Genomic DNA, 24,558 nt, shown 5'->3' on the forward strand with positions numbered 1-24,558 from the left:
TACCGCACCGATGTTAGCTTTCATTAGCACCCATTTGCACGTGAGCTAGCTAATTGCTCACAATGAGGGAATCTTTACTTGGACAAATTTGCCTACTTGAGCAGTAAGCCTAGGTTTACATGTAAATTACAGTTATGTAATCGATTTTTTTATTGTTGATTTTCTGTTTCATCAATGTATGCCTTGTTGTGTTTGACTGGCTCTAAATGTGTATTGTTGAAGCCATTACCTTAGTTACACATAGCAAGTCTACACCGTATATACAATAATGAAATCACCTGGTCCCAACATACATGGTAAGTCAAGAAAAGTCACTGTAACTTGTCCAGACAGCAAACTGAAGTAAAATAAGAACAACTTCAAAACACATTCATGAAGAAAGCATACACATTGCTTTGAAACGGTGTCCAAGGAAATATTTTTGGCATGTGAGTGCATTGATGTGAGAAATGGTGTGTTTGCAGTCGAAAAGAAATGTTCTGGTCCAGTAAAACCCATACATGTTGTGAAAAATACTTGGGCTAATTCAGTTCCAACTGTGTTAAACTGTTATGCATGCTGGAGTATAAAAAGCTGTTGAATTGTACTTTTTCTTTACTTTAACAAACACTGTGTTCACAGAAACAGTGGGGGTCTTCTTCATCCAGAAATATGTTCCTGGGGGATATTATTACTATTTACTATTATCATAACAAACTTAACCTACTCTTTCTTTACTTACAGTACACTCTGTACATTGCAATGGAAGCAAAGTGTGATTTCATTCACTGAGTTATGTATAAATTGTGACATTCTCATCACTAGTGGATATAATGTTTTTGGGGATTTGGGATCTTTTTCAAAGGAAAACATGCAGCAAATTAGGCGACAGTGGTGCATAGTTCTAGTTCTCCTGCAGAACATTCCCATGTCGTAAGTCTTGAACATTATCAAAACTTTTCATTTGCATCCTTAAAATCACTTGTTTCATTGTAGCCAGACTGACCTGAATATATTTTCATATTGAATGTATATAATGTCATTCACTCACTAAGGTCTGAAGAAGAGAGCTTAAAAGATGGAAAAAGACAGCAAAAACAAAACACACTACAGGAAGGAGGAACAAATGTTTAAAGACTTAACCCCCCACCTCTTCAATATATTTCAGGATGATGTAGAAGACACCCCCCACAAGATGTCACATCCGCATCCAGCTCTGCAGGATCAGGTACTGTATAGGCTATTAGCTAAAGTAAGCTGCATTCTTGTACACACATCCCTAGAGGTTCCCTTACATTACTTAATGACCACAATCTGTTTTCTTTCTAGACGATACTGAAAACAAACTGCGTGGTGAACTGGGTATGTATTCTACTGTGTATAATACTGAAGGCTTGATGCATGGCAAGACATAATATTTGTGATGACTTGTTGAGCAGTTATAGATATTGAAAACTCCTTTAATAGTGGCTTTTGTTTGCATCGTTGTATTGTGAATGTGGGGAGTAATTTGACTTGATCACCCAATGAGGCACTACTCCTAATATGTATTCTTCCTTTTTCTTCAAGGGAGCAGATGTTCTTCTAAGGGACACCCTAGAGGCAGCAATGTGGTTGAACTCCAAATATTTAAATGCACTGTTTCCCTACCTAGAAAATGGTTGTCTTTGCCTCTTTTGAGGAGCAGGAGTGAATGGTTGGCTGTGTTTTGCTACCACCAGAAACTTTGAAGATTACCCATTTAGTTTTTCTAAGGACCCAGAAAATGAAGGCTGTGGGAGAACCTATTCAATTAAGTAAATATGTTTTGAAAAATTATCATTATAGATAACTATAGGAACTCAGTGTTCAGGCTAACAAATGAGCTGCTAATGTAATGTTCGTTAACTTAGCTAGCTGGTGATATTTAATTTACTAACTTCATATAGATATTTAGCTATCAATCTCGATGTATCGTTGTAACTCGAAAATGCATGTGTAGTTAGCTAACACCCATGGAAGAGGGTGGATTAGCTAGCAGTTCCAGCTGTCAAAGAAGGGAGAGCTATGAAACTCTGTCTGCAGATTAATATGTCCCAATGAATGTCGCAAGAGAATAAGGGTATGTCCTTGTGTAACGTATAACTTTAAACCGCCCCCTCGTCCATACCCGGGCGTGAACCAGGGACCCTCTGCACACAAGTCACCAACGTAGCATCGTTACCCATCACTCCACAAAAGCCGCGGCCCTTGCAGAGCAAGGGGAACCACTACTTCAAGGTCTCAGAGCAAGTGACGTCACCGATTGAAACGCTATTTAGCGCGCACCACCGCTAACTAGCTAGCCGTTTCACATCCGTTACACTTGTATACCATGGGTTCGACACAGTGTATACAAAACATTAAGGACACCTGCTCTTTCCATGACAGACTGACCTGGTGAATCCCACTTCAGATCTTGAGTATCCCCAACAGCACACCTTTTGCTTCTCGCCCCGGACAAACGTTCAACTCATTGAGGGCCTGATGATTAGATGAATCAGGTGTGCTTGTTTGGGCTACAATAAAATCGTGTACTGTTGGCGGTATTTGAGGACCATTGTTGGGAACCACTGGCCTACAGTATGATGGCATTTGCCTTATGGGCATTTGCAATGCACCTCTTGACATTCATTATGCATCTGAAGCAGAGAATGGCTTAATTTACACATTGTTTACATGTTGTCACGCTATATCAAGGTAAGATTAATTAAAGACAGCCAAACAATCAAGAGCCCTGATGGTATAGGTGACCTGAATAAGTGATATTCTAAAATAAAATAAAAACGCAACAGTGTGTGAGAACCTTGTGAAGATTTACAGAATATGTTTGACCTCTGTCATTGCCAACAAAGGGTATATAAAGTATTGAGAAACTTTTGTTATTGACCAAATACTTATTTTCCACCATAATTTGCAAATAAATTAATTAAAAATCATACAATGTGATTTTCTGGATTTTTTTTCTTCTCATTTTGTCTGTCATAGGTACACTGATAAAAATTATAGACCTCATCTTTTTAAGTGGGAGAACTTGCACAATTGGTGGCTGACTAAATACTATTTTGCCCCACTGTATAGGGCTGTGGCAGTCATGACATTTTGTCAGACGGTTATTGTTATGGAAAAGACTGCCGGTCTCATGGTAATTGTCTATTAATTAACAGAAACATGTTCAGCATATCCAGGCCTTCACCCATGAAAGCTATCACAATAAATCCATTATTTATTTTTGGTTGGTCCAAAGAAACATTATGATAAGAAGAAAATGTATTTCAGAAGCATAGAATATCAGTTGGCCTACTGTATGTAACCTGGCTATGCGCCATGCCATAGGCTGTAAGATTGTTAATTTATCAGACAATATATCAGGGGTTTAAAGTACTGAAGTAAAAATACTACTTAAGTCCTTTTCTGGGGTATCTGTACTTTACATCTTTTTGACATCTTTTTATTCTCTACATTCCTAAATATGTATTGTTTTTTTAATCCATACTTTTTCCCTGACACCCAAAAGTACTCAAAACAGTTTGAATGCTTAGCAGGACAGGAAAATGGTCCACTTAGCACACTTATCAAGAGAACATCCCTGGTCATCCCTACTACTGTTGGAGAGTGCCCCTGGCTATCTGTAGATTTAAAAAAAAATAAAGTGTGTAATTTGGTTTGCTTAGTATAAGCAATTTGAAATGATTTAAACTTTTGCAGTTAACTTTTACTTTTGATACTTTTAGTGTTTCACTGGGTGACTCACTTTTACTTGTCATGTTCTATTAAGGTATCATTACTTTTACTCAAGTATGACAACTGGGTACTTTTTCCACCACTGCAAGATATACTTATAATTCCTGTGCCATTATTTTATATTATGTGATTTTATAGTAAGAAGAATATAAGTTAGCTGAATCAAATATAAAGGATATTTTTCCCATTCCAGAGCAAGTGAAGTGGCTATGTTGAGCGTAAAAGTTAATATTTGAAACAAATCTAGCGTATAGGACCTATTTGGTAACTTTAGTTTTGAATGATACAAACCTCAGAATGTCTTAGAATCAAAAAACATATATGGGCTGCATGATGATACTAATAGGCTATTTGAAAAAGTCGCAAAAACGCTTGTGCCCTGTTCCTTGCCCCAGGCTACACAGCTGTTCTCTCATCAAGTGATCATATTGTCATCCATCAGACTATTCTCAATTTTAAAAAAATCTTTACTAACATGTAAAATTAGTTTAAATTTAGAATGGCCCATTATCAAGTGGGCAGGGGGGAAATTGTCAGCAGTATGCACTCCAATAGCAAATAGAGGCCGCTTTCACACCAGTTCGTTGTTCAATGATGCTGGGTAGGCTTCTTCGGTTGTATAGCAGAGCATGTGCTTAATATGAGAAGCTGAGAAATCAACAAGAACTATAGTAGCAGCTGGGATCCTCTTCTTTTTAGTGGCAACCATCAAAACTCGGCTTTCACACGGGATTGCATATAGAATGTCTGGCTTATAAGAACACATATTTCACTCCACGCATCAACTACCGTTTGTGGCGCATGCTATTACTGCACAACCGGTGATATTCCACCCAAACTCTGTACGCCATGGGCTCGCCCACCGTGTTCCCGCAGCTTTCCAAGTGCTTAATTTGGTAAACCAAGTAAAAATCTGTTCGTGAACATCGATAGTAACCTTTTCAGAAGGAAACATATTTAATTATTAATCTGTTGACAGCCCCTATCTCTGCATGCTCGAGAGAGAAAGGAGGAGATGGAAACATGCAGTGGGGAGATATTCTGTATAGCTAAAGATAACGTGTCAGCCTATTATTTATGAAAATATAAAAAATACCCTATTACTAGGCTTTTCAAAATCAAATCAAGTTCACTATAATTGTAGGCTAACTCTATAAGACAACCTACACAATCAATGAACCAAAAGCATCGCCTAAGCTTATATGTTCTCTTCCAGATTCATGGATATAAAGTTTGGAGCATGGTATTAGGTAAGCAGTCCATTCGGTATAAATAATAATACAGTCCAAACTCAAAGGCGATTATCATTTGTTTAATTTTGGAGTACAAGCTAAACTAATTTAGCATCAAAGATGTCTTAAATCAGTTTTTGTGTATGTTTTTCAGCCATGCATAATATGTGGTATATTGGCATAATCATGATCTGAATTTCGCATATATTTTTTTCAGGCTTGGCAAGAGAAGTAGGTGAACCCATTGGAATTACCTGGATTTATGCATAAATTGGTCCTAAAATTTGATCTGATCTTTATCTAAACCAGAACAATAGACACACATAGTGTGCTTAAACTAATAACACACAAATTGTTGTATTTTTTTGGTCTATATTGAATACATCATTTAAACATTCCAAGTGTAGTTTGGAAAAAGTATGTGAACCCCTAGGCTAATGACTTCTCCAAAAGCTAATTGGAGTCAGGAGACAGCGAACCTGGAGTTAAATCAATGAGACGAGATTGGAGATGTTGGTTAGAGCTGCCTTGCCCTATAAAAAACACTCACAAAATTTGAGTTTGCTATTCACAAGAAGCATTGACGGATGTGAACCATGCCCTGAACAGATCTCAGAAGACCGAAGATTAAGAATTGTTGACTTGCATAAAGCTGGAACGGGTTACAAAAGTATCCCTAAAAGCCTTGATGTTCATCAGTCCATGGGAAGGCAAATTGTCTATAAATGGAGAAAGTTCAGCACTGTTGCTACTCTCTCTATGAGTGGCCGTCCTGCGAAGATGACTGCAAGAGCAAAGCCACTGCTGTCCAAAAAAACATCGCTGTACGTTTGAAGTTAGCAAAAGTGCACCTGGATGCTCTTGAGGTCATGCATCTCAATCGGGTTGAGGTCAGGACTCTGACTGAGCCACTCCAGAAGGCATATTCTGTTGAAGCCATTCTGTTGTTGATTTACTTCTGTGTTTTGGGTTGTTGTCCTGTTGCATTACCCAACTTCTGTTGACCTTCAATTGGCAGTCAGATAGCCTAACATTTTTATGCAAAATGTCTTGATAAACTTGGAATTCATTTTTCCATCGACGATCGCAAGCTGTCCAGGCCCTGAGGTAGCAAAGCAGCCCCAAACCATGATGCTCCCTCTACCATACTTTACAATTGGGATGAGGTTTTGATGTTGGTGTCCTGAAAATCGAGTGCTGAGTATCAGGCCATTAGCAACCTGATGGTCGAGTGAGTTGGGTACTACCAACTTGTGTCCAGAGTGCATAAGAGGAGATTACTCAGTGGTCACGTGGAATTTTACTGCGACCATGACTCATGTAATGCTGTCACCACAACAGCCCTCTTCAGTAATCATCTCACTTGTTAGCTGGCGGTAAACTATGTGGCCATTGAGGACAGCAGTGTTGATCAAATGGAAAAATATATTCTTATACCACTTATTGGTTTTTCTGAGCGCATCCCACAAAGAAGTTTATTATGTCTGCCTTATCTGCTGCACCTATTTTGCGGTTACGATTATAGTCATGCACACAGTCTGGTTTGATCTTTCTCTCTCCCTTCAGGTGGTACACCTTCCCTGTGGTTCTCTCTTCTCCAGTAGCTCCAAGGCATAGCGATTGGTCAACTACTGTATGTCTCAGTCAGAAACAGCTTGAAGCACTCTGCCTCCAGAGGGAGATGGCAAGGGTTTTCACACTGAAGACTGGGACTTATTTACAGATGCATTCAGACGCTTAGCTATCTATGAGACTCGATTTGAGCTCAGGTGCATCCTGTTTCCATTGATCATCCATGAATGCAGTCCACCTGTGGTAAATTCAATTGATTGGATATGATTTGTTTACAGTATATAAGGTCCGACAGTTGACAGTGCATGTCAGAGCAAAACCCAAGCCATGAGGTTGAAGGAATTGTCTTTAGAGCTCTGAGACAGGATTGTGTCAAGGCAATGATCTGGGAAAGGGTACCAACAGGTCCCTAAGAACACAGTTGCCTCCTCCATTCTTAAATGGAAGAAGTTTTGAACCACCAAGACTCTTCCTAGAGCTGGCCACCAGGCCAAGCTGAGCAATCGCAGGAGAAGGGCCTTGGTCAGGGAGGTGACTAAGAACCCGATGGTCACTCTGACAGAGCTCCAGAGTTCCTCTGTGGAGATGGAAGAACCTTCCAGAAGGACAACCATCTCTGCAGCACTCCACCAATCAAGCCTTTATGGTAGATTGGCCAGACGGAATCCTCTCCTCAGTAAAAGTCACATAACAGCCCGCTTGGAGTTTGCGAAAAGGCACCTAAATACTCTCAGACGATGGTCTGATATAACCATGATTAAACTCTTTGGCCTGAATGCCAAGCTTCATGTCTGGAGGAAACCTGGCACCATGGTGGTGGCAGCATCATGTTGTGGGAATGTTTTTCAGCGGCAGGGACTGTGAGCCTAGTCAGTAGACTACACGTACCCTGCGGTCACAAGACGCAGGTCTCCTTACAGTCCCTAGATTTTCTAAGCAAGCAGCTGGAGGCAGGGCTTTCTCCTATGGAGCTCCATTTTTATGGAACGGTCTACTTATCCATGTGAGAGACGCAGACTTGGTCTCGACCTTTAAGTCTTTATAGAAGACTCATCTCTTCAGTAGGTCCTATGATTGAGTGTAGTCTGGCCCAGGAATGTGAAGGTGAACGGAAAGGCACCGCCCTTGCTGTCTCTGCCTCCATCTCGTGGTGTGGGGGCTGTGCTTTGGCGAAATGGGTGGGTTTATATTCTGCCTGTCTGGCCCTGTCCGGGGTTATCGTCGAATGGGGCCACAGTGTCTCACAACCCCTCCTGTCTTAGCCTCCAGTATTTATGCTGCAGTAGTTTGTGTCGGGGGGCTAGAGTCAGTCTGTTATATCTGGAGTATTTCTCCTGTCTTATCCGATGTCCTGTGGGAATTTAAGTATGCTCTCTCTAAATCTCTCTTTTTCTCTTTCTTCCTCTCTCTCTTTCTGTCTTTCTTTCTCTCTCTCTCTCTCTGAGAACCTGAGCCCTATAGGACCATGCCTCAGGACTACCTGGCCTGATGACTCCTTGCTGTCCCCAGTCCACCTGGCCGTGCTGCTGCTCCAGTTTCAACTGTTCTGCCTGCGGCTATGGAACCCTGACCTGTTCACCAGACGTGCTACCTGTCCCAGACCTGCTGTTTTCAACTCTCTAGGGACAGCAGGAGCAGTAGAGATACTCTGAATGATCGGCTATGAAAAGCCAACTGACATTTACTCCTGAGGTGCTGACGTGTTGTACCCTCGACAACCACTGTGATTATTATTATTTGACCCTGCTGGTCATCTATGAACATTTGAAAATCTTGGCCATGTTCTGTTATAATCTCCACCCGGCACAGCCAGAAGAGGACTGGCCACCACTCATAGCCCTGTTCCTCTCTAGGTTTCTTCCTAGGTTCTGGCCTTTCTAGGGAGTTCTTCCTAGCCTCCGTGCTTCTACACCTGCATTGCTTGCTGTTTGGGGTTTTAGGCTGGGTTTCTCTACAGCACTTTGAGATATCAGCTGATGTACGAAGGGCTATATAAATAAATTTGATTTGATTTACATTAGGGAATCTGTGTTACGCAATTGCTTTTGCTGTGTGCATGTGTGTGTGTTACTTAGTCAGAGCAACTGTCCGAATGTGGTCAACAATGCTGTGACTTATTCTGACCCCTCCGGGCCACACAACCTGATCTCCTAACTCCAGAACATGGCACTTCAGTAAGGGCCAAATGTAATATGAAGCTTTTTACACCCACCGCCTGCCAAACATGCAATGGCAGGTAACAACTTGAAAGGAAAGGAGAGCCGCACACTTTAGGAGCTCAGATGCGATAATTGAATAACCTAATAGCCAACGTTTCGACAAACAAGCTGTCTTAATCAGGGTTTCTTTCGCCTCCAGGTAACAACTTGGCCCATGACCACTTGAACCTGGGCTCAAACAGGTTGAAGAGTGAGGGGTGAGGAGTGTAAACTAGCAGCCATATGAAGAGAATGGCATCTCTACTACAGGCCATTCTTCCTCTGGAATCCTCTTCTTTTACTAGTTTACTAGCTTACCCTGTCATTGACAGGTTTAGCTTGAGCTGGACATGTCACATTATGACAATGCCGCAGGCTGCGTATTGTGCATTTATGTTTCATTAAACATTCATTCTAAGTTACACTTCTTCGGCTGTCTGTTGCCATAGAAAAGTTATCCTACGAGGGCAGCCGAAGAACTCTTTAAGGTTCTAGATAGTACCTTTTTTCTAAGAGTGTATGGTGCAGAACCTGTGAATCTCATGTGCCATTTTAGAATAAGGAAAAATAGCAGATGTATGTAGTTCCATCCAAAGCAATGATATTTCGACAACCCCATTTGTCACTGGATCAGCCATGCACTGAAAGGTTCACCTTGTGATATTACAAACACATGTTGTTTAGTGTTGCAGGAAGGTTAAAAAAATAGCGTCATAAAATCTATTTCCTATCAGAGGGAAACGGTTTTGGCAGAACACACACTTTAGAGAGAGAAAGAGAGAGAGATGGATAGATCATCCTGAGTGTTCTGCCAAAACCTTTTTCTTGCCCGGCCTTCTATTCATGGGCCTTTGACTCTTATCATCAAGGCCACAGCTGCTATCTGGCTTCTATCTGGGCCATAGGAAAGCATGGGAGCAATGCAGCCAGACAGGAGCTCTCACAGAATCAAAGCCCTTAATAACAAAGGGAATTATTATCCCATGGTGTAAGTAGGGCTATTGCGGCAGTCAAATTCCACATAACCGTTTAGTCATGGTAACTAGGCTTCTCCATGCTCTGATGCTGCTGATAGCAAGTTTGGTGGGCTTCTAATTACTAACTGCCTATACTCAGCACTCTATTGTCACTCTAATCAGTATGACATCAATGCAAATGTAATTGAAAAATGTAATCAAGCACTTCATGAGAGCCCATGAGCTCATGTTGCGCAACATTTCTATAGGCTATGCAATTATGTGAGAAAACAAAGTGATGGCCTCTACTAAAAAGAGGAGGATTCCATCAGCTTTCTATAGACTAGGGCTACTACATTTATTTCTCACTTTCCTAATATTAAGCACATTGTAGTATAGCATGCCTGGCTGACATGAAAATTAACCACTGGAAAAGCATCCTCCATTCGCTATTTAAGTGCATAGATGACATTTTTTTCCTGCTGCCCCTGTTTTGAGACATGTGCATGATAATGGTCCATTCTAAATCAAAACAAATTTCTCACATATTTAGTATATGTAAAGACAAGATTAAATCAAGAATAGTTTGATGGGTGACATTAGATTGATATATTATCATAATTAAGAAATAGGGCCCGAGTGGGTGTGATACATGGCCAAATAAAATTTGATTGGTCACATACACATATTTTGCAGATGTTATTGCGCGTGTAGCAAAATGCTTGTGTTCCTAGCTCCAACAGTGTGGTAATATCTAACAATTCACAACAATACACACAAATCTAAAAGTTAAATATTTCCTTGGTATATTGGCCATATACCACAAACCCCCTAGGCTCAAACCACCCTGAATGCTGATTGGCTGACAGCCGTGGTATATCAGACCATATACCACAGATATGACAAAAAATGTACTTTTACTGCTCTAATTACGTTGGTAACCAGTTTATAATAGCAACAAGGCACCTCAGGGGTTTGTGGTATATTGCTAATACACGGCTATGGTCTGTATCCATTCCGCATTGCGTTGTGCTTAAGAACAGCTTTTAGCCGTGGTATATTGGCCATATACCACACCCCCTTGGGCCTTATTGCTTAAATATATCATACATATATAGAGGCGGAGAATCATCTATAAATATATATTATTTAACCAAACTGCCAATATAGATTTGATAGAATTCTCTATACTTCCTGTTGAACGCGGAACAAACAAGAGCTCGGTTTTATTGTTTTGTTCTTAGTAGCTAGCTAACTTTTAGTTTGGATTCTGTGAAGCAGTTGGCATTAGTTACTGAGATTGCTAGTCTCTGTCCAGGGATCCTGCCTACAAAGGATGGGTCTGAGGAGCTATTTGGAATTGCAGCTATTTACATATCAAGCTAGTGGGGATTTCTTGAGGGCTTGAATGCAGCCCACGACTCGGTTAGCATTTGTGGTTGGGACCGCAGATTGTCCCGGGTTTGTGGCTGTCCAGATCCCTGCTGTTTGTTGTTGTCAATCTTCCCTGTGGCCTGCCCTGTCTGGAACTGCGAGGAGAAACAGTGTAACCTACGTTGCTAGCTATCGTGACGAAGACCAAAGCCGGGGGGGGGGAGTCTCTCTATTACATGTGAAGAATCTTTTAAACAAAAATAGTTCTACAAGCAATTGTTACAAGCAGTTGTCCAAACACTGGTGGATTAATCTAATAAAATAATGGAAAACCTGGCCAGAGAGGTACAGGACCTGAAGAACAGTTTGCCGTTCTCCCAGGGTCAACTCGATGAGTTGAAACAGGAAAACAGCAAGATGGCAGTAATCTGTAAGTCATTGAGAGAGCATATCAGCGCTGTGTGTGAATGCATGATAACAATGACGGATAAATCAGACTATCTCAAGGGACAATCAAGGCGGAACAACATGGTTGTAGACGGGATTGCAGAGTCTTCACATGAGACCTGGACGGAGTCTGAGGACAAAGTGAGGGAAATGATCTCTGAGAAATTGAAGATGGACCACAGGAAGATTGAGGTGGAGCACGCCCACAGGACTAGAAAACCCACCACAGGCCCAGGTGACAAGCCCAACCCGATAGTGGTCAAGTACCCGAGATTCAAGGACAAGATAGCTGATCTGGAAAGAGCCCATATCTTGAGAGGAAAGTATATCTTCCTCAATGAGGACTATCCTGAAGCTGTGTGCCAGAAGAGGAAATATACTGATCCCAGCCATGAAAGCTGTCTTTGTTTGCTCTTTTCAGTATTGTGTCTATATCTGAAGCTACCCAGGAAAGGGCTGAAAATAGCCCATATTAATATATGTAGCCTTAGAAAAAAAGGTTAATGAAATCAATAACTTGCTACTATCAGATAACATTAATATATTAGCCATTTCTGAGACTCACTTAGATAATTAATTTGATGAAACAGCAGTATAAATACAAGGATATAAAATCTATAGAAGAGGTTGAAGTGCTTATGGGGGAGGTGTTGTTGTATATATTCAGAGCCATATCCCTGTAATGCTTAGAGAAGATCTTATGCCAAGTCTTATTGAAGTGTTGTGTTTGCAGGTTCACTTGGCACATCTCAAGTATTTTCCCTTAGGGTGTTGCTATAGGCCACCAAGTGTCAACAGTCAGTATTTAAATAAAATGCTTGATAGTGTATGTGATGTAAACAGAGAGGTTTACATTCTTGGGGACCTGAATATTGACTGGTTTTCAACAAGCTGTCCTCTCAAGAGACAATTTCTTACTGAAACCAGTGCCTGTAATCTGGTTCAGGTTATTAATCAACCTACTGGGGTGTTTACAAACACTACAGGAACAAGATCATCCACATGTATCGATCACATCTTTACTAATACTGTAGAACTTTGTTCTAAAGCTGTATCCTTACCCATTGGATGCAGTGATCACAATATAGTGGCTGCATCCAAGGAAAGTCAACGTTCCAACAACTTGGCCGAAAATACTATATAAGAGATCATACACAATATTTTGCTGTAACTCTTATGTGGATGATGTTAAAAATATTTGGTCTGATGTGATTAATGAGGAGCATCCAGATGCTGCACTGATGAATTTATGAAATAGCTTATTCCAAGTATTGATAAACAAGGCTCCATGGATTGATGAGGAATTGAACAACTGTATGGTTAAAAGAGATGGGTTAAAAGAAGTGGCTAATAAGTCTGGCTGCACATATAACTCTCTGACTTACTGCAAATTGAAAAATGATGTGACTAAAGTCAACAAAAATAAGAAAGTGTATTATGAAGCCAATATCAATGATATAAAGAATGATGTCCTTTCAATGAAATTATGGGCAGAAAGACAAATTCAACTCCATATTTCATCGACTCAGATGGCTTATCCATCACAAAAGCATTTGATATTGCCAATTATTTGTATGATTACCTCATTGGCAAAGTGGGCAAACTTAGGCAGGAATTGCCAACAACGAACAGTGAGCCATCTGATTCATGCATACAAAATGAATAATGAAAGAAAAGCATTCCAAGTTAGAATTTTGTAAAGTTAGTGTTGGAGAGAATTGGAAAATGTATTGTTATAGATCAATAATGACAAACCTTCTGGCATTGACAACTTAGATGAAAAGCTGAGGATGGTTGCTCTCTATAACCACTCCTATCTGTCATATTTCATCTGAAACCAAGCGGTCTTTACTGGTTCTAAAAGCAGACATAAGATTATTGCCAGCTCTTAGCAAACGGTTGGAAAAAAATGTGTTTGACTACATACAATGCTATTTCTCTGTAAACAAATTAACAGACTTTCAGCATGCTTATAGAAAAGGGCACTCAACATGTACTGCACTGTAACGGTTTTCTTCCGTTGAAGGAGAGGGGGACCAAAATGCAGCGTGGTTGGAGTTCAACATGTTTAATCAAGACCATACACGAGAACACTACAAAATACAAAACAACAATTGTGAAAACCGAAACAGTCCTATCTGGTGCAATGACACAAAGACAGAAGACAACCACCCACAAAGTACCCACAGAATATGGCTGCCTAAATATGGTTCCCAATCAGAGACAACAATAGACAGCTGCCTCTAATTGAGAACCAATCTAGGCAACCATAGACTTACAAACTACCTAGAAAGGAAACAGCCCCATAAACATACAAAAAACCTACATGTCACACCCTGACATAACCAAAATAATAAAGAAAACAAAGAATAACTAAGGCCAGGGCGTGACATGCACTGACACAAATGACTGATGATTGGTTGAAAGAAATTGATAATAAAAGATTGTGGGAGCTGTACTGTTAAGTGCAGCCTTTGATATTATTGACCATAAACTGTTGTTGAAAAAACGTACAGTATGTGTTATGGCTTTTCAACCTCTGCCATATTGTGGATTCAGTGTTATCTATCAAAGGGTTTTCTTTAATGGAAGTTCCTCTAATGTCAAACATATAAAGTGTGGTGTACCACAGGGAAGCTCTCTAGGCCCTCTACTCTTTTGTATTTTTACCAATGACTTGCCACGGGCATTAAACAAAGCATGTGTGTCCATGTATACTGATGATTTAACCATACACACATCAGCAACCTCAGCTAATGAAGTCACTGAAACCCTTAACAAAAGAGTTGCAGTCTGTTTAGGAATGGGTGGCCATTCCATAACATTCTGAACATCTCTAAAACTAAGGGCATTGTATTTGGTGCAAATCATTCCCTAAGTTCTAGACCTCAGCTGAATTTGGTAATGAATGGTGTGGCTGTTGAACAAGTTGAGGCGTTACCTTATATTGTAAACTGTCATGGTCAAAACATATAGATTCGATGGTTGTAAAGATAGGGAGAGGTCTGTCCGTAATAAAGAGATGCTCTGCTTTATTGACACCACACTCCAAAAAGCAAGTTCTGCAGGCTCTAGTTTTGTCCAATCTTGATTATTGTCCAGTCGTGTGGTCCAATGCTGCAAGGAAAGACCTAGTTAAGCTGCAGCTGTCCCAGAACAGAGTGGCATGTTCTATTCTCATTGTAATCAGAGGGCTGATATAAATACTATGCATGACAGTCTCTCTTGGCTAAGAGTTTAGGAGAGACTGACTGCATCACTTATTCTTTTTATAAGAAACATTAATGTGTTGAAAATCTCAAATGGTTTGCAAAGTCAACTTACACACAGCTCTGACATACACACACTTAGCCCACCAGACATGCCACCAGGGGTCTTTTCACAGTCCCCAAATCCAGAACAAATTCAAGAAAGCGTACAGTATTTTATAAAGCCATTATATCATGGAAATACCATCTCATATTGCTCAAATAAACAGCAAACCTGGTTTCAAAAAACAGATAAAGCAACACCTCAAGGAACAACGCCGTTCCCCTATTTGACCTAGATAGTTTGTGTGTATACATTGATATGTATGCTCCGTGTGCCTTTAAAACACATTTTGTATGTAGTTCTGTCCTTGAACTGTTCTTGTCTATTAATGTTCTATATTATGTCATGTTTCAAGTTTTGTGTGGACCACAGGAAGAGTAGCTGCTGCTTTCGCAACAGCTAATGGGGATCTTAATAAATACCAAATACTCTAGAGAAGTCATTATTTTTGCAATATATAAATGTTTTTAAATAATCTGCTATTTCAACAATACCGTTATCTGGAATTAATGTGTTGTTGGTTCTCCATGTAAAAAAAAGCATGGTGGTCTTTTCTACATGATATCATATTCTTGCAGGACCTTTGCAAAGACCAATACCAAAAGATTGATATTGTAGATGACAAACGATACAACGTTGAAATCAAAGTGGGGAAAAACAATATAGAGGTATGCTATGTTATAGTATTCCTTATGTCCACATCACCCAACCACAAACCTGTCCACAATTCTGACAAACCCTACATCATCATATTTTACAGTCATTTTTTAAGGTAACATTCCTAGCTACAGGGCCTTTGGGAAATATTCAGACCCCTTGACTTTTTCCACGTTTTGTTATGTTACAGCCTTATTCTAAAATTGATCCAAAGTAGTGACAAAGCGAGAAAAAAAAAGTTTTAGACATTTTTGCAAATGTAAACTCCATTTTAGGACATCCCTATGACAAAACTCCATACTCTGTTCAACGTTCTAAAGGTGTAGGTATGATTCTGGTCCAGAGAAAGGGTTTAGAGGTGATTGTAGCAATACATGCTACATGTCAACTTGCCACCAACGGGTGGAGTCAGAACCATGAGACAGACTGACAGTGTACCGCCCCAAACGTCCAAGTCCATAAAAGTATTTAATTACAGCACTTACCTGCCTGAATAACATTTAGATGCTATGTGCAACAGTAAACGTCAATGTCAGTGGGAGAGTGACTTGGACAGAGAGCAGTCTATTTTAGTGAGCCATTCACACAGGGGTTATAAACTATAAATCTGAATGATATTTCTCCTATCCGCTCCCAGCTACTCTCCCACCCTAAACTCCCTCACTCTCTCCCTCAGACTTTTCTACACCTTAAAGGTAGGGTTTGTCTCAATGACTCCTTTGGCGTAATATGAAGAAACGTACGTTTTTAAAATGTAATCTTCTGTGTGGATTAAATGTATTACATTTTAGGTTTGAAATGAATGTAGGAGGAGTTTCGCTGGTTGAGGAGAGCGGTGGAAAACAGTTTGGGAATGTGTAAATTTTCAGCATAGGTCAATCGTATTTATTTCTGGAGGGCTGCTTGAATTCAGAATGGAAATGTATGGTATAAGATGAAGACACATTGGATTAACATTGTTCTGAAGACTGACAGTGAATAGTTAGTGTTAATTAGTTCACATGGCTTGGAATAAGTGGGTTATGGAGACTTATTGACGCCTATGCAGAGACTCTGGTCAGTTATGGAGATAAATGTTAACACCACATATTGTAAAGCTTGAATATTCAACAAATGTTACAATGTTTAAATGTCACAATAATTATTTAAGTATAAAATTTTGGCAAACCTTTGTTTTTTCTCAAATAAATCAGAGCTGCATTTGAAATTGTTAACAAATAAGGGTTTCTATTTTGAGTGTTAAAAACTCTTATGGATCGGACTTAAAAAAAAATTCTTTCTAAAAGTACATACCCAAATATAACTGCCTGTAGCTCAGGAGCTGAAGCAAGGATATGCATATTCTCGATACCATTTTATTTTTTTATTTCACCTTTATTTAACCATGTAAGCAAGTTGGGAACAAGTTCTCATTTAGAACTGCGACCTGGACAAGATAAAGCAAAGCAGTTCGACACATACAACAACACAGAGTTACACATGGAATAAACAAACACAGTCAATAATACAGTAGAAAAAGTATATACATACAGTGTGTGTAAATGAGGTAGGATAAGGGAGGTAAAGGCAATAAATAGGCCATGGTGCCGAAGTAATTAAAACATAGCAAGTAAACACTGGAATGGTAGATGTGCAGAAGATGACTGTGAAAGTAGAGATACCGGGTGCAAAGGAGCAAGATAAATAAATAAATACACTATGGGGATGAGGTAGTTGGATGGGCTATTTACTGATGGACTATGTACAGGTGCAGTGATCTGTGAGCTGCTCTGACGGCTGATTCTTAAAGCTAGTGAGGGAGATATGAGCCTCCAGCTTCAGTGATTTTTGCAGTTCGTTCCAGGCATTGGCAGCAGAGAACTGGAAGGAAAGGCGGCCAAAGGGGGAATTGGCTTCAGGGGTGACCAGTGAGATATACCTGCTGGATCGCGTGCTACGGGTGGGTGCTGCTATGGTGACCAGTGAGCTGAGATAAGGCGGGGATTTACCTAGTAGAGACTTGTAGATGACCTGGAGCCAGTGGGTTTGGCCACAGGTATGAAGCAAGGGCCAGCCAACGAGAGCATACAGGTTGCAGTGGTGGGTAGTATATGGTGCTTTGGTGACAAAACGGATGGCACTGTGACAGACTGCATCCAATTTGTTGAGTAGAGTGTTGGAGGCTATTTTGTAAATGACATCGCCAAAGTCGAGGATCGGTAGGATAGTCAGTTTTACAAGGGTATGTTTGGCAGCATGAGTGAAGGATGCTTTGTTGCGAATTAGGAAGACGATTCTAGATTTAATTTTGGATTGGAGATGCTTAATGTGAGTCTGGAAGGAGAGACCAGACACCTAGGTATTTGCAGTTGTCCACATATTCTAAGTCAGAACGGGCGGGCAGGTGCGGGCAGCGATCGGTTGAAAAGCATGCATTTAGTTTTACTTGCATTTAAGAGCAGTTGGAGGCCACGGAAGGAGAGTTGTATGGCATTGAAGCTCGTCTGGAGGTTAGTTAACACAGTGTCCAAAGAAGGGCCAGAGGTATTCAGAATGGTGTCGTCTGCGTCGTCTGAGGTGGATCAAACAATCACCAGCAGCAAGTGCAACATCATTGATGTATACAGAGAAGAGAGTCGGGCCGAGAATTGAACCCTGTGGCACCCCCATAGAGACTGCCAGAGGTCCGGACAACATGCCCTCAAATTGACACACTGAACTCTATCAGAGAAATAGTTGGTGAAGCAGGCGAGGCAATCATTTTAGAAACAAAGGCTGTTGAGTCTGCCGATAAGAATGTGGTGATTGACAGAGTCGAAAGCCTTGGCCAGGTCGATGAATATGGCTGCACAGTAATGTCTCTTATCAATGGCGGTTAGGATATCGTTTAGGAACTTGAGCATGGCTGAGGTGCAACCATGACCAGCTTCTTTTTTTTTTTTTTTTTGAAAGGAAACACTTTGAAGTTTGTGGAAATGTGAAATTATTGTAGAAAAATACAACACATTAGATCTGGTAAAAGATAATATAAAGAAAAAACGTCTTTACATTTAAAAAAATGTTCCATCTTTGAAATGCAAGAGAAAGGGCATTATCTGGCTTTAGGACACTAGGCGCAATTTAGATTTTGTCCAGGTGACTGAAGTGTGTGTGCAAAGTTTTAGACTGATCCAATGATCTACTTTATTTCAGTTCAAAATGTTGCATCAAGTCTGCCCAAATGTGCTTAATTGGTCAATATATACATTTTCAAGTACATAACTGTGCTCTCTCCTCAAACAATAGCATGGCATGTTTTCATCGTATTAGCTACTGTAAATTGGGCAGTGCAGTTAGATTAACAAGAATTTCTAAGCTTTCTGCCCATATAATATATGTCTATGCCCTGGGAAATATTCTTGTTACTTACAACATCATGCTAATCACATTAGCGCACATTAGCTCAACTGTCCCGAGGGTGAGACATAGATCTGTAGAGATCTTTAAGAGATCTAAAGTGCCCTGATATTTCCCCAAAAAGATGTATATGTGATACAGTTTAGTCGGAAAGTATTCAGACCCCTTGACTAAAATGGTTAAATAAAAAAAGGCCTCATCAATCAACAATGAAAGCAAAACAGGTTTTTAGATTTTTTTGCAAATGTATACATAAAAGAAATGAAATACCTCGAAATTGAGCTCAGATGCATCCTGTTTCCATTGATCATCCTTGAGATGGGCCTTGGTCATGGAGGTGACCAAGAACCTGATGGTCACTTTGACAGAGCTGGGAGAACCTTCCAGAAGGACAATTCTCTCTGCAGCATTCCACTAATCAGGCCTTTTTGGCAGGTCTTTATGGCAGAAGCCACGACTCAGTAAAAGGCACATGACAGCCCGCTTGGAGTTTGCCAAAAGGCACCTAAAGGACTGTCAGACCATGAGAAACAAGATTCTCTGGTCTGATGAAACCAAGATTGAACTCTTAGGCCTGAAAACCAAGCGTCAGGTTTAGAGGAAACCTGGCGCCATCCCTATGGTGAAGCATGGTGGTGGCAGCATCATGTTGTGGGGATGTTTTTCAGCGCCAGGAACTGGGAGACTAGTCAGCTTCAAGGGAAAGATTAACGGAGCAAAGAGATGCAGGACAACAGAACAATGACCCTAAGTACACAGCTAAGGCAACACAGGAGTGGCTTCAGGATAAGTCTCTGAATGTCCTTGAGTGGCCCAGCTAGAGCCCAGACTTGAACCCAATCGAACATCTCTGGAGAGACCTGAAAATAGCTATGCCGCGACGCTCCCCACCAACCTAACAGAGCTTGAGAGGATCTACAGAGAAGAATGGGAGAAACTCCCCAAGTACAGGAGATGTGCCAAGCTTGTAGCGTAATACCCAAGAAAACTTGAGGCTGTAATCGCTGCCAGAGGTGCTTCAACAAAGTACTGAGTAAAGTGTCTGGATACTTATGTAAATGTGATATTTTATTTTGTTATTTTTAATACATTTAGTATTTTTTAAATAAACTGTTTTTGCTTTGTTATTATGGGGTATTGTGTATACATTGATGAGGGGAAAAAACAATTGAATCCATTTTAGAATAAGTCTGTAATGTAACAACATTTGGAAAAAGTCAATGTGTCTGAATACTTTCCGAATGCACTGTAAATACAGTGGCAGCAGCTAATAGGGATTCATAATAAATACAAATCCAAATTCGTTGGGTTATGGACCCTACAAGGTGTCGTAAGCATTCCACAGGGATGCTGGCCCATGTTGACTCCAATGCTTCCCACAGTTGTGTCAAGTTAGCTGGATTTCCTTTGGGCGGTGGACTATTCTTGATTCACACGGGAAACCATTGAGCCTGAAAAACCCAGTCGCGTTGCAGTTCTTGACACAAACCACTGCACCTGGCACCTGCTATACTACTGTACCCCTTTCAAAGGCACTTAAATGTTGTCTTACTCATTCACCCTCACATCCTGTGATCTTCAAATAACAAGAGCCCTCTTCTGCCTTACATACTGAACACATTTCAAATACTTTTCAAATAAAATACCTCAAGTATGGACACAGGCCTCTATTGGACTTGGACACAGGCTTAACCACCAGTGCACATTAAATGATCTAAAAGAGGTTCAATGAGGCAACACGTGCACTGGGTGTGTGACATAGCTGATGCAAATGAAGATACAACCAATCATCAATCCCCATCCTCAGCATTGGCAACAGCTTAATATGTGAAAGATACACTACATTGTATTTGCAATACATTTTTCAACCAAATACATTAAAAAAAAGATTATTAAAAAATGTATATATATTTTTTAGCACCAGTTGATAAAAAGGCCGACCTGGATCCTCATGAATGGTATGTAAGCCTGAATGTTCTGTTGTTTCGTTTTTTTGTTTGTGTTGAGGGTGAAAATGCTTTCTTCCTCTACCTCCAAATTTCAGGCCTAAGACAATAAGGGAAACATGGCGGACGCGTAAGTAGTGATGTTTACGCGTGCCTTGGAAAGATGAACCACATCATATAACAGAACAGCCCATCTCCATGTTCTCTATTTCTTCCCCTCTGTCATTTAATGCTGACACAGGCCCAAACCAAAAGAAAAGTCCAAGATCTCCTCAGCCCGACGATTGGGGTTGAAGGTGAGCATTTTGGCATCCATGGTCAACATAAGAACAAAACTTGTAGTCTTACACTGTCGGAACTAGAAGCACAAGCATTTCGCTACACCCGCTATAACATCTGCTAATCACGTGTATGTGACCAATAAGATTTGATTTGATTTGAGATATGAACAGTGTATAAACCAGTGGAGACTGCTGAGGGGAGACCGACTCATAATAATGGCTGGAATGGAGTCAATGGAATGGCATCAACCACATGGAAACCACGCTTGATGCGTTTGATACCATTCCATTGACTCCATTCCAGCCATTATTATGACCCGTCCTCCCCCTCAGCAGCCTCCAATGACATAAACAGAACGCATGTCATAACGCGTAGCTCATGTGTAGCTCATGAACCCCGACCTCTTGTGACCTTTTGAACCTGTGTTTACATTCCTTTGGATGTTTGTGCTCCGATAAACACTTGTTTGATACAATTCCACTTATTCCGCTCCAGCCATTATCACGAGCCCGTCCTCTCCAATTCAGGTGCCACCAACCTCACGTGGTAGCTTTATGTTTCCTTCCTATAGATCAGATTGCTGACAGTAGCTTTATGTTTCCTTACTATAGATCAGATTTCTGACTGCAGCTTTATGTTTCCTTCCTATAGATCAGATTGCTGACAGTAGCTGGCCAGATGCTAGAGGTTGAGACGGAGGAGAAGAAGAGAGAAAGAGAAGAAACTCTGGCTGAGAGAGTCCCTCCTCTCAAGCTTTCTGGCTTGTCTGTGGATGAGCTCATGGTATTATTTATTTAAACTTCAGTCTGCAATCCCACTACTGGCTGTCCTCTGAAGCTAAGCAGGGTTGGTCCTGGTCTGTCCTTGGATGGGAGACCAGATATTGCTAAACGTGGTGTTGGAGGGCCAGTAGGAGTCACTTTTCTCTGGTCTAAAAAACATCTTCCTTATGTAGGGTGCTGTCTTTCAATTGGGATGTTAAAATAGGTATCCTGTGGTCATTAAATATCCCATGGCACTTGTTGTAAGAGTAGGGGCGTTAACCCTGGTGTCCTGGCTAAATTCCCAATATGGCCACCTAATCAGCCCCAGCTTCCAATTAGCTCATTCCTGTAACTATTCCCCAGGTTGTTGCTGTAGATTATATTTTTTCTCAGTAAAATAAGGGATGAAAACATTTTTTTTAAATTTAACTAGGTGGGTCTTGTTGAGATAAAAATCTATTTTTCAAGAGAGACCTGGATATAGACCTAGGTATACACACTGATACTCACATTGACATTGTATACAATACTGTTACGAGTGCATTTATGTCGCCATGTGAGGGTGTGCATAATGCATTATAATACACAACAGTTGAAATTCTTTACAGAAAGTGTAACAAAAGAAAATATGATAAATTGGCTGTCTTTTGTTCTCTTGGCAGGATTTGTGCAAAGATCTGCACCGTAAGATCGACGTGGTAGATGAGGAGCGATACGACGTGGGACTGAAAGTAACCAAAACGGACAAGGAGGTAGGATACTCAAAACTAATTTGTAAAAAACAAATAATTGCAGAGGGAAATGACAAAAGATCAGGGGTGTAAAGATAAGAGCGTCTGCTAAATGACTTAAATGTAAATGTAAATGTAAAGATGTAAGTAAAAATAATTGAAAGTACTTACATTAAGTATTTTTTTAGGGGGGGGGGTCTTTTATTTTTACTTCACTACATTCCTAAAGAAAATAATGTACTTTTTACTTCATACATTTTCCCTGTCACCCAAAAGTACTTGTTACATTTTGAATACTTAGAAATTGGTACAATTCACACACTTATCAAGAGAACATCCCATGTCATCCCTACTGCCTCTGATCTGGCAAACTGACTAAACAAAAATGCTTAATTTGTAAATTATGTCTGAGTGTTGGAGAGTGCCCCTGGCTATCTGTAGACTTAAAAAAAAACTTAGTGTAAGCCATTTGAAATTATTTATACTTTTAATTTAACTTTTGATACTTAAGTATATTTTGGAAGTTACATTTACTTTTGACACTTAAAAACCAAATACTTAATTATTTTTTGTAAAAAATAAAAATAAAAACATTTAAAAAAGGCCAGGGTTTGGGAAGTCAATGAGAGAAGTGAAAAATTCTTCCTCGGTTGTTAATTTTCTCGAAATGTCTTACGTAGCTGAACATGAAAGTGAACCTCATGAAAGTGACAAACAGCTTCATATCAAAGGAGTGCCTTTTATTTGACGGCCTGCACAGGTGCAGTTCAGCGAGAGTTAACCGTTCGACCCGATGACGTGTTTCTGTGTATGAACTTAGCTATCCAACATTGCCATGACATCGCTACAAGCGTGATCAAGGACTTCTATTTCCGTCTTCATTCTGTGCTGTCTTTGATAATACAAAACACTGCCTCCCAACGGCTATGAATTCATAACATTAATTAAGAGGGAACGTCAGCCACAGTACATACTCGTTGCTGTACAACTGGGAAGACTACGTATCTGTCCCAAATAGCACTCTATTCCCTATATAATGCACTACTTTTAACCAAAGCACTATAGGGCCTGGGCAAATTTAGTGCACTATAAAGGGAATAGGGTGCCATTTGGGACATTAGCAAGTAATTGTGAAAGCCTGTATTGTGACTGAAAGTTATTATGTCCTCTGTGCTCTGCCAGTGCCATGAGTTGGGTCTGAAGATCATTGAGCTGCAGAGCAAGTTCAAGAAGCCAAGCCTGAAGAAGGTGAAGATCTCAGCTGAGATGATGCTCAGTGTTCTGCTGGGCTCCAAGCACAAAGAGACAATCGACTTCAAGTCCAACCTCAAGACAGTCAAGAAAGCAGAGGAGAAGGTAAGACTGGTCCATGCTCAGTCCGTTGTACTTCGCCAAGATGTCTACTTGCTTTTACTTGTTATATTGAGGTATTATCACAGACAGTAGAAATCTAAGAAGCTCTTTATCTCAAATCCAAATGATGAACTTGTTGTTTATTCTCACGCTAGTTTGTTTGTCAATGACTGATTGACTGTCAATGATACATTTCTGCTCCCCACAGAAAGAGGAGGTCACCGACTGGCGTCAAAATGTGGATGCCATGTCAGGCATGGAGGGCAGAAAGAAGATGTTTGATGCTTGATAAGGTACACAAAACATTGCATGCACTGAGAAGATCAATTCCTGTAGTCAACACATTGCTGTAACACAGAACTACAATTACATCTGTTTACTTTGGTAAATGAAATGTTTTGCAGATTAGTGATGATTATCAAGGAAGGCTTTTCTGATTGGAAATAAAAAGAAGTAGAAAAGGAGAGGACAACTGAAGGTACCAATAATAACTGTAAGAGATAACTGAGTGAACACATGGAGAAGAAAGAAAAAGTTATTGAATATATTTGTTATTTTTTGTACATGAAATCAAAATTGTAATTTAAATAACTATATGAGACTTTTGAAGCAAATATA

General features: G+C 40.2%; 1 protein-coding gene and 1 long non-coding RNA gene across 2 annotated transcripts; both read left to right on the forward strand.

The window, feature by feature from the left end:
- The first annotated feature begins 1,155 nt into the window (after positions 1-1,155).
- LOC135525222 (uncharacterized) lies at positions 1,156-1,724 on the forward strand. Its single transcript, XR_010453093.1, has 3 exons — positions 1,156-1,207; positions 1,309-1,341; positions 1,549-1,724. It is a non-coding gene; the product is annotated as an uncharacterized LOC135525222 (long non-coding RNA).
- Positions 1,725-20,929: 19,205 nt separating this feature from the next.
- On the forward strand, positions 20,930-24,229 carry LOC135525223 (troponin I, slow skeletal muscle-like). Its single transcript, XM_064952949.1, has 6 exons — positions 20,930-20,940; positions 21,052-21,106; positions 21,744-21,875; positions 22,519-22,608; positions 23,770-23,943; positions 24,149-24,229. The coding sequence occupies exons 1-6, from the start codon at positions 20,930-20,932 to the stop codon at positions 24,227-24,229; spliced, it is 543 nt and encodes a 180-aa protein (XP_064809021.1).
- Positions 24,230-24,558: the final 329 nt, after the last annotated feature.

This window comes from Oncorhynchus masou, chromosome 31 (genome assembly GCF_036934945.1).
Source record: "Oncorhynchus masou masou isolate Uvic2021 chromosome 31, UVic_Omas_1.1, whole genome shotgun sequence".
NCBI lineage: Eukaryota > Metazoa > Chordata > Actinopteri > Salmoniformes > Salmonidae > Oncorhynchus > Oncorhynchus masou.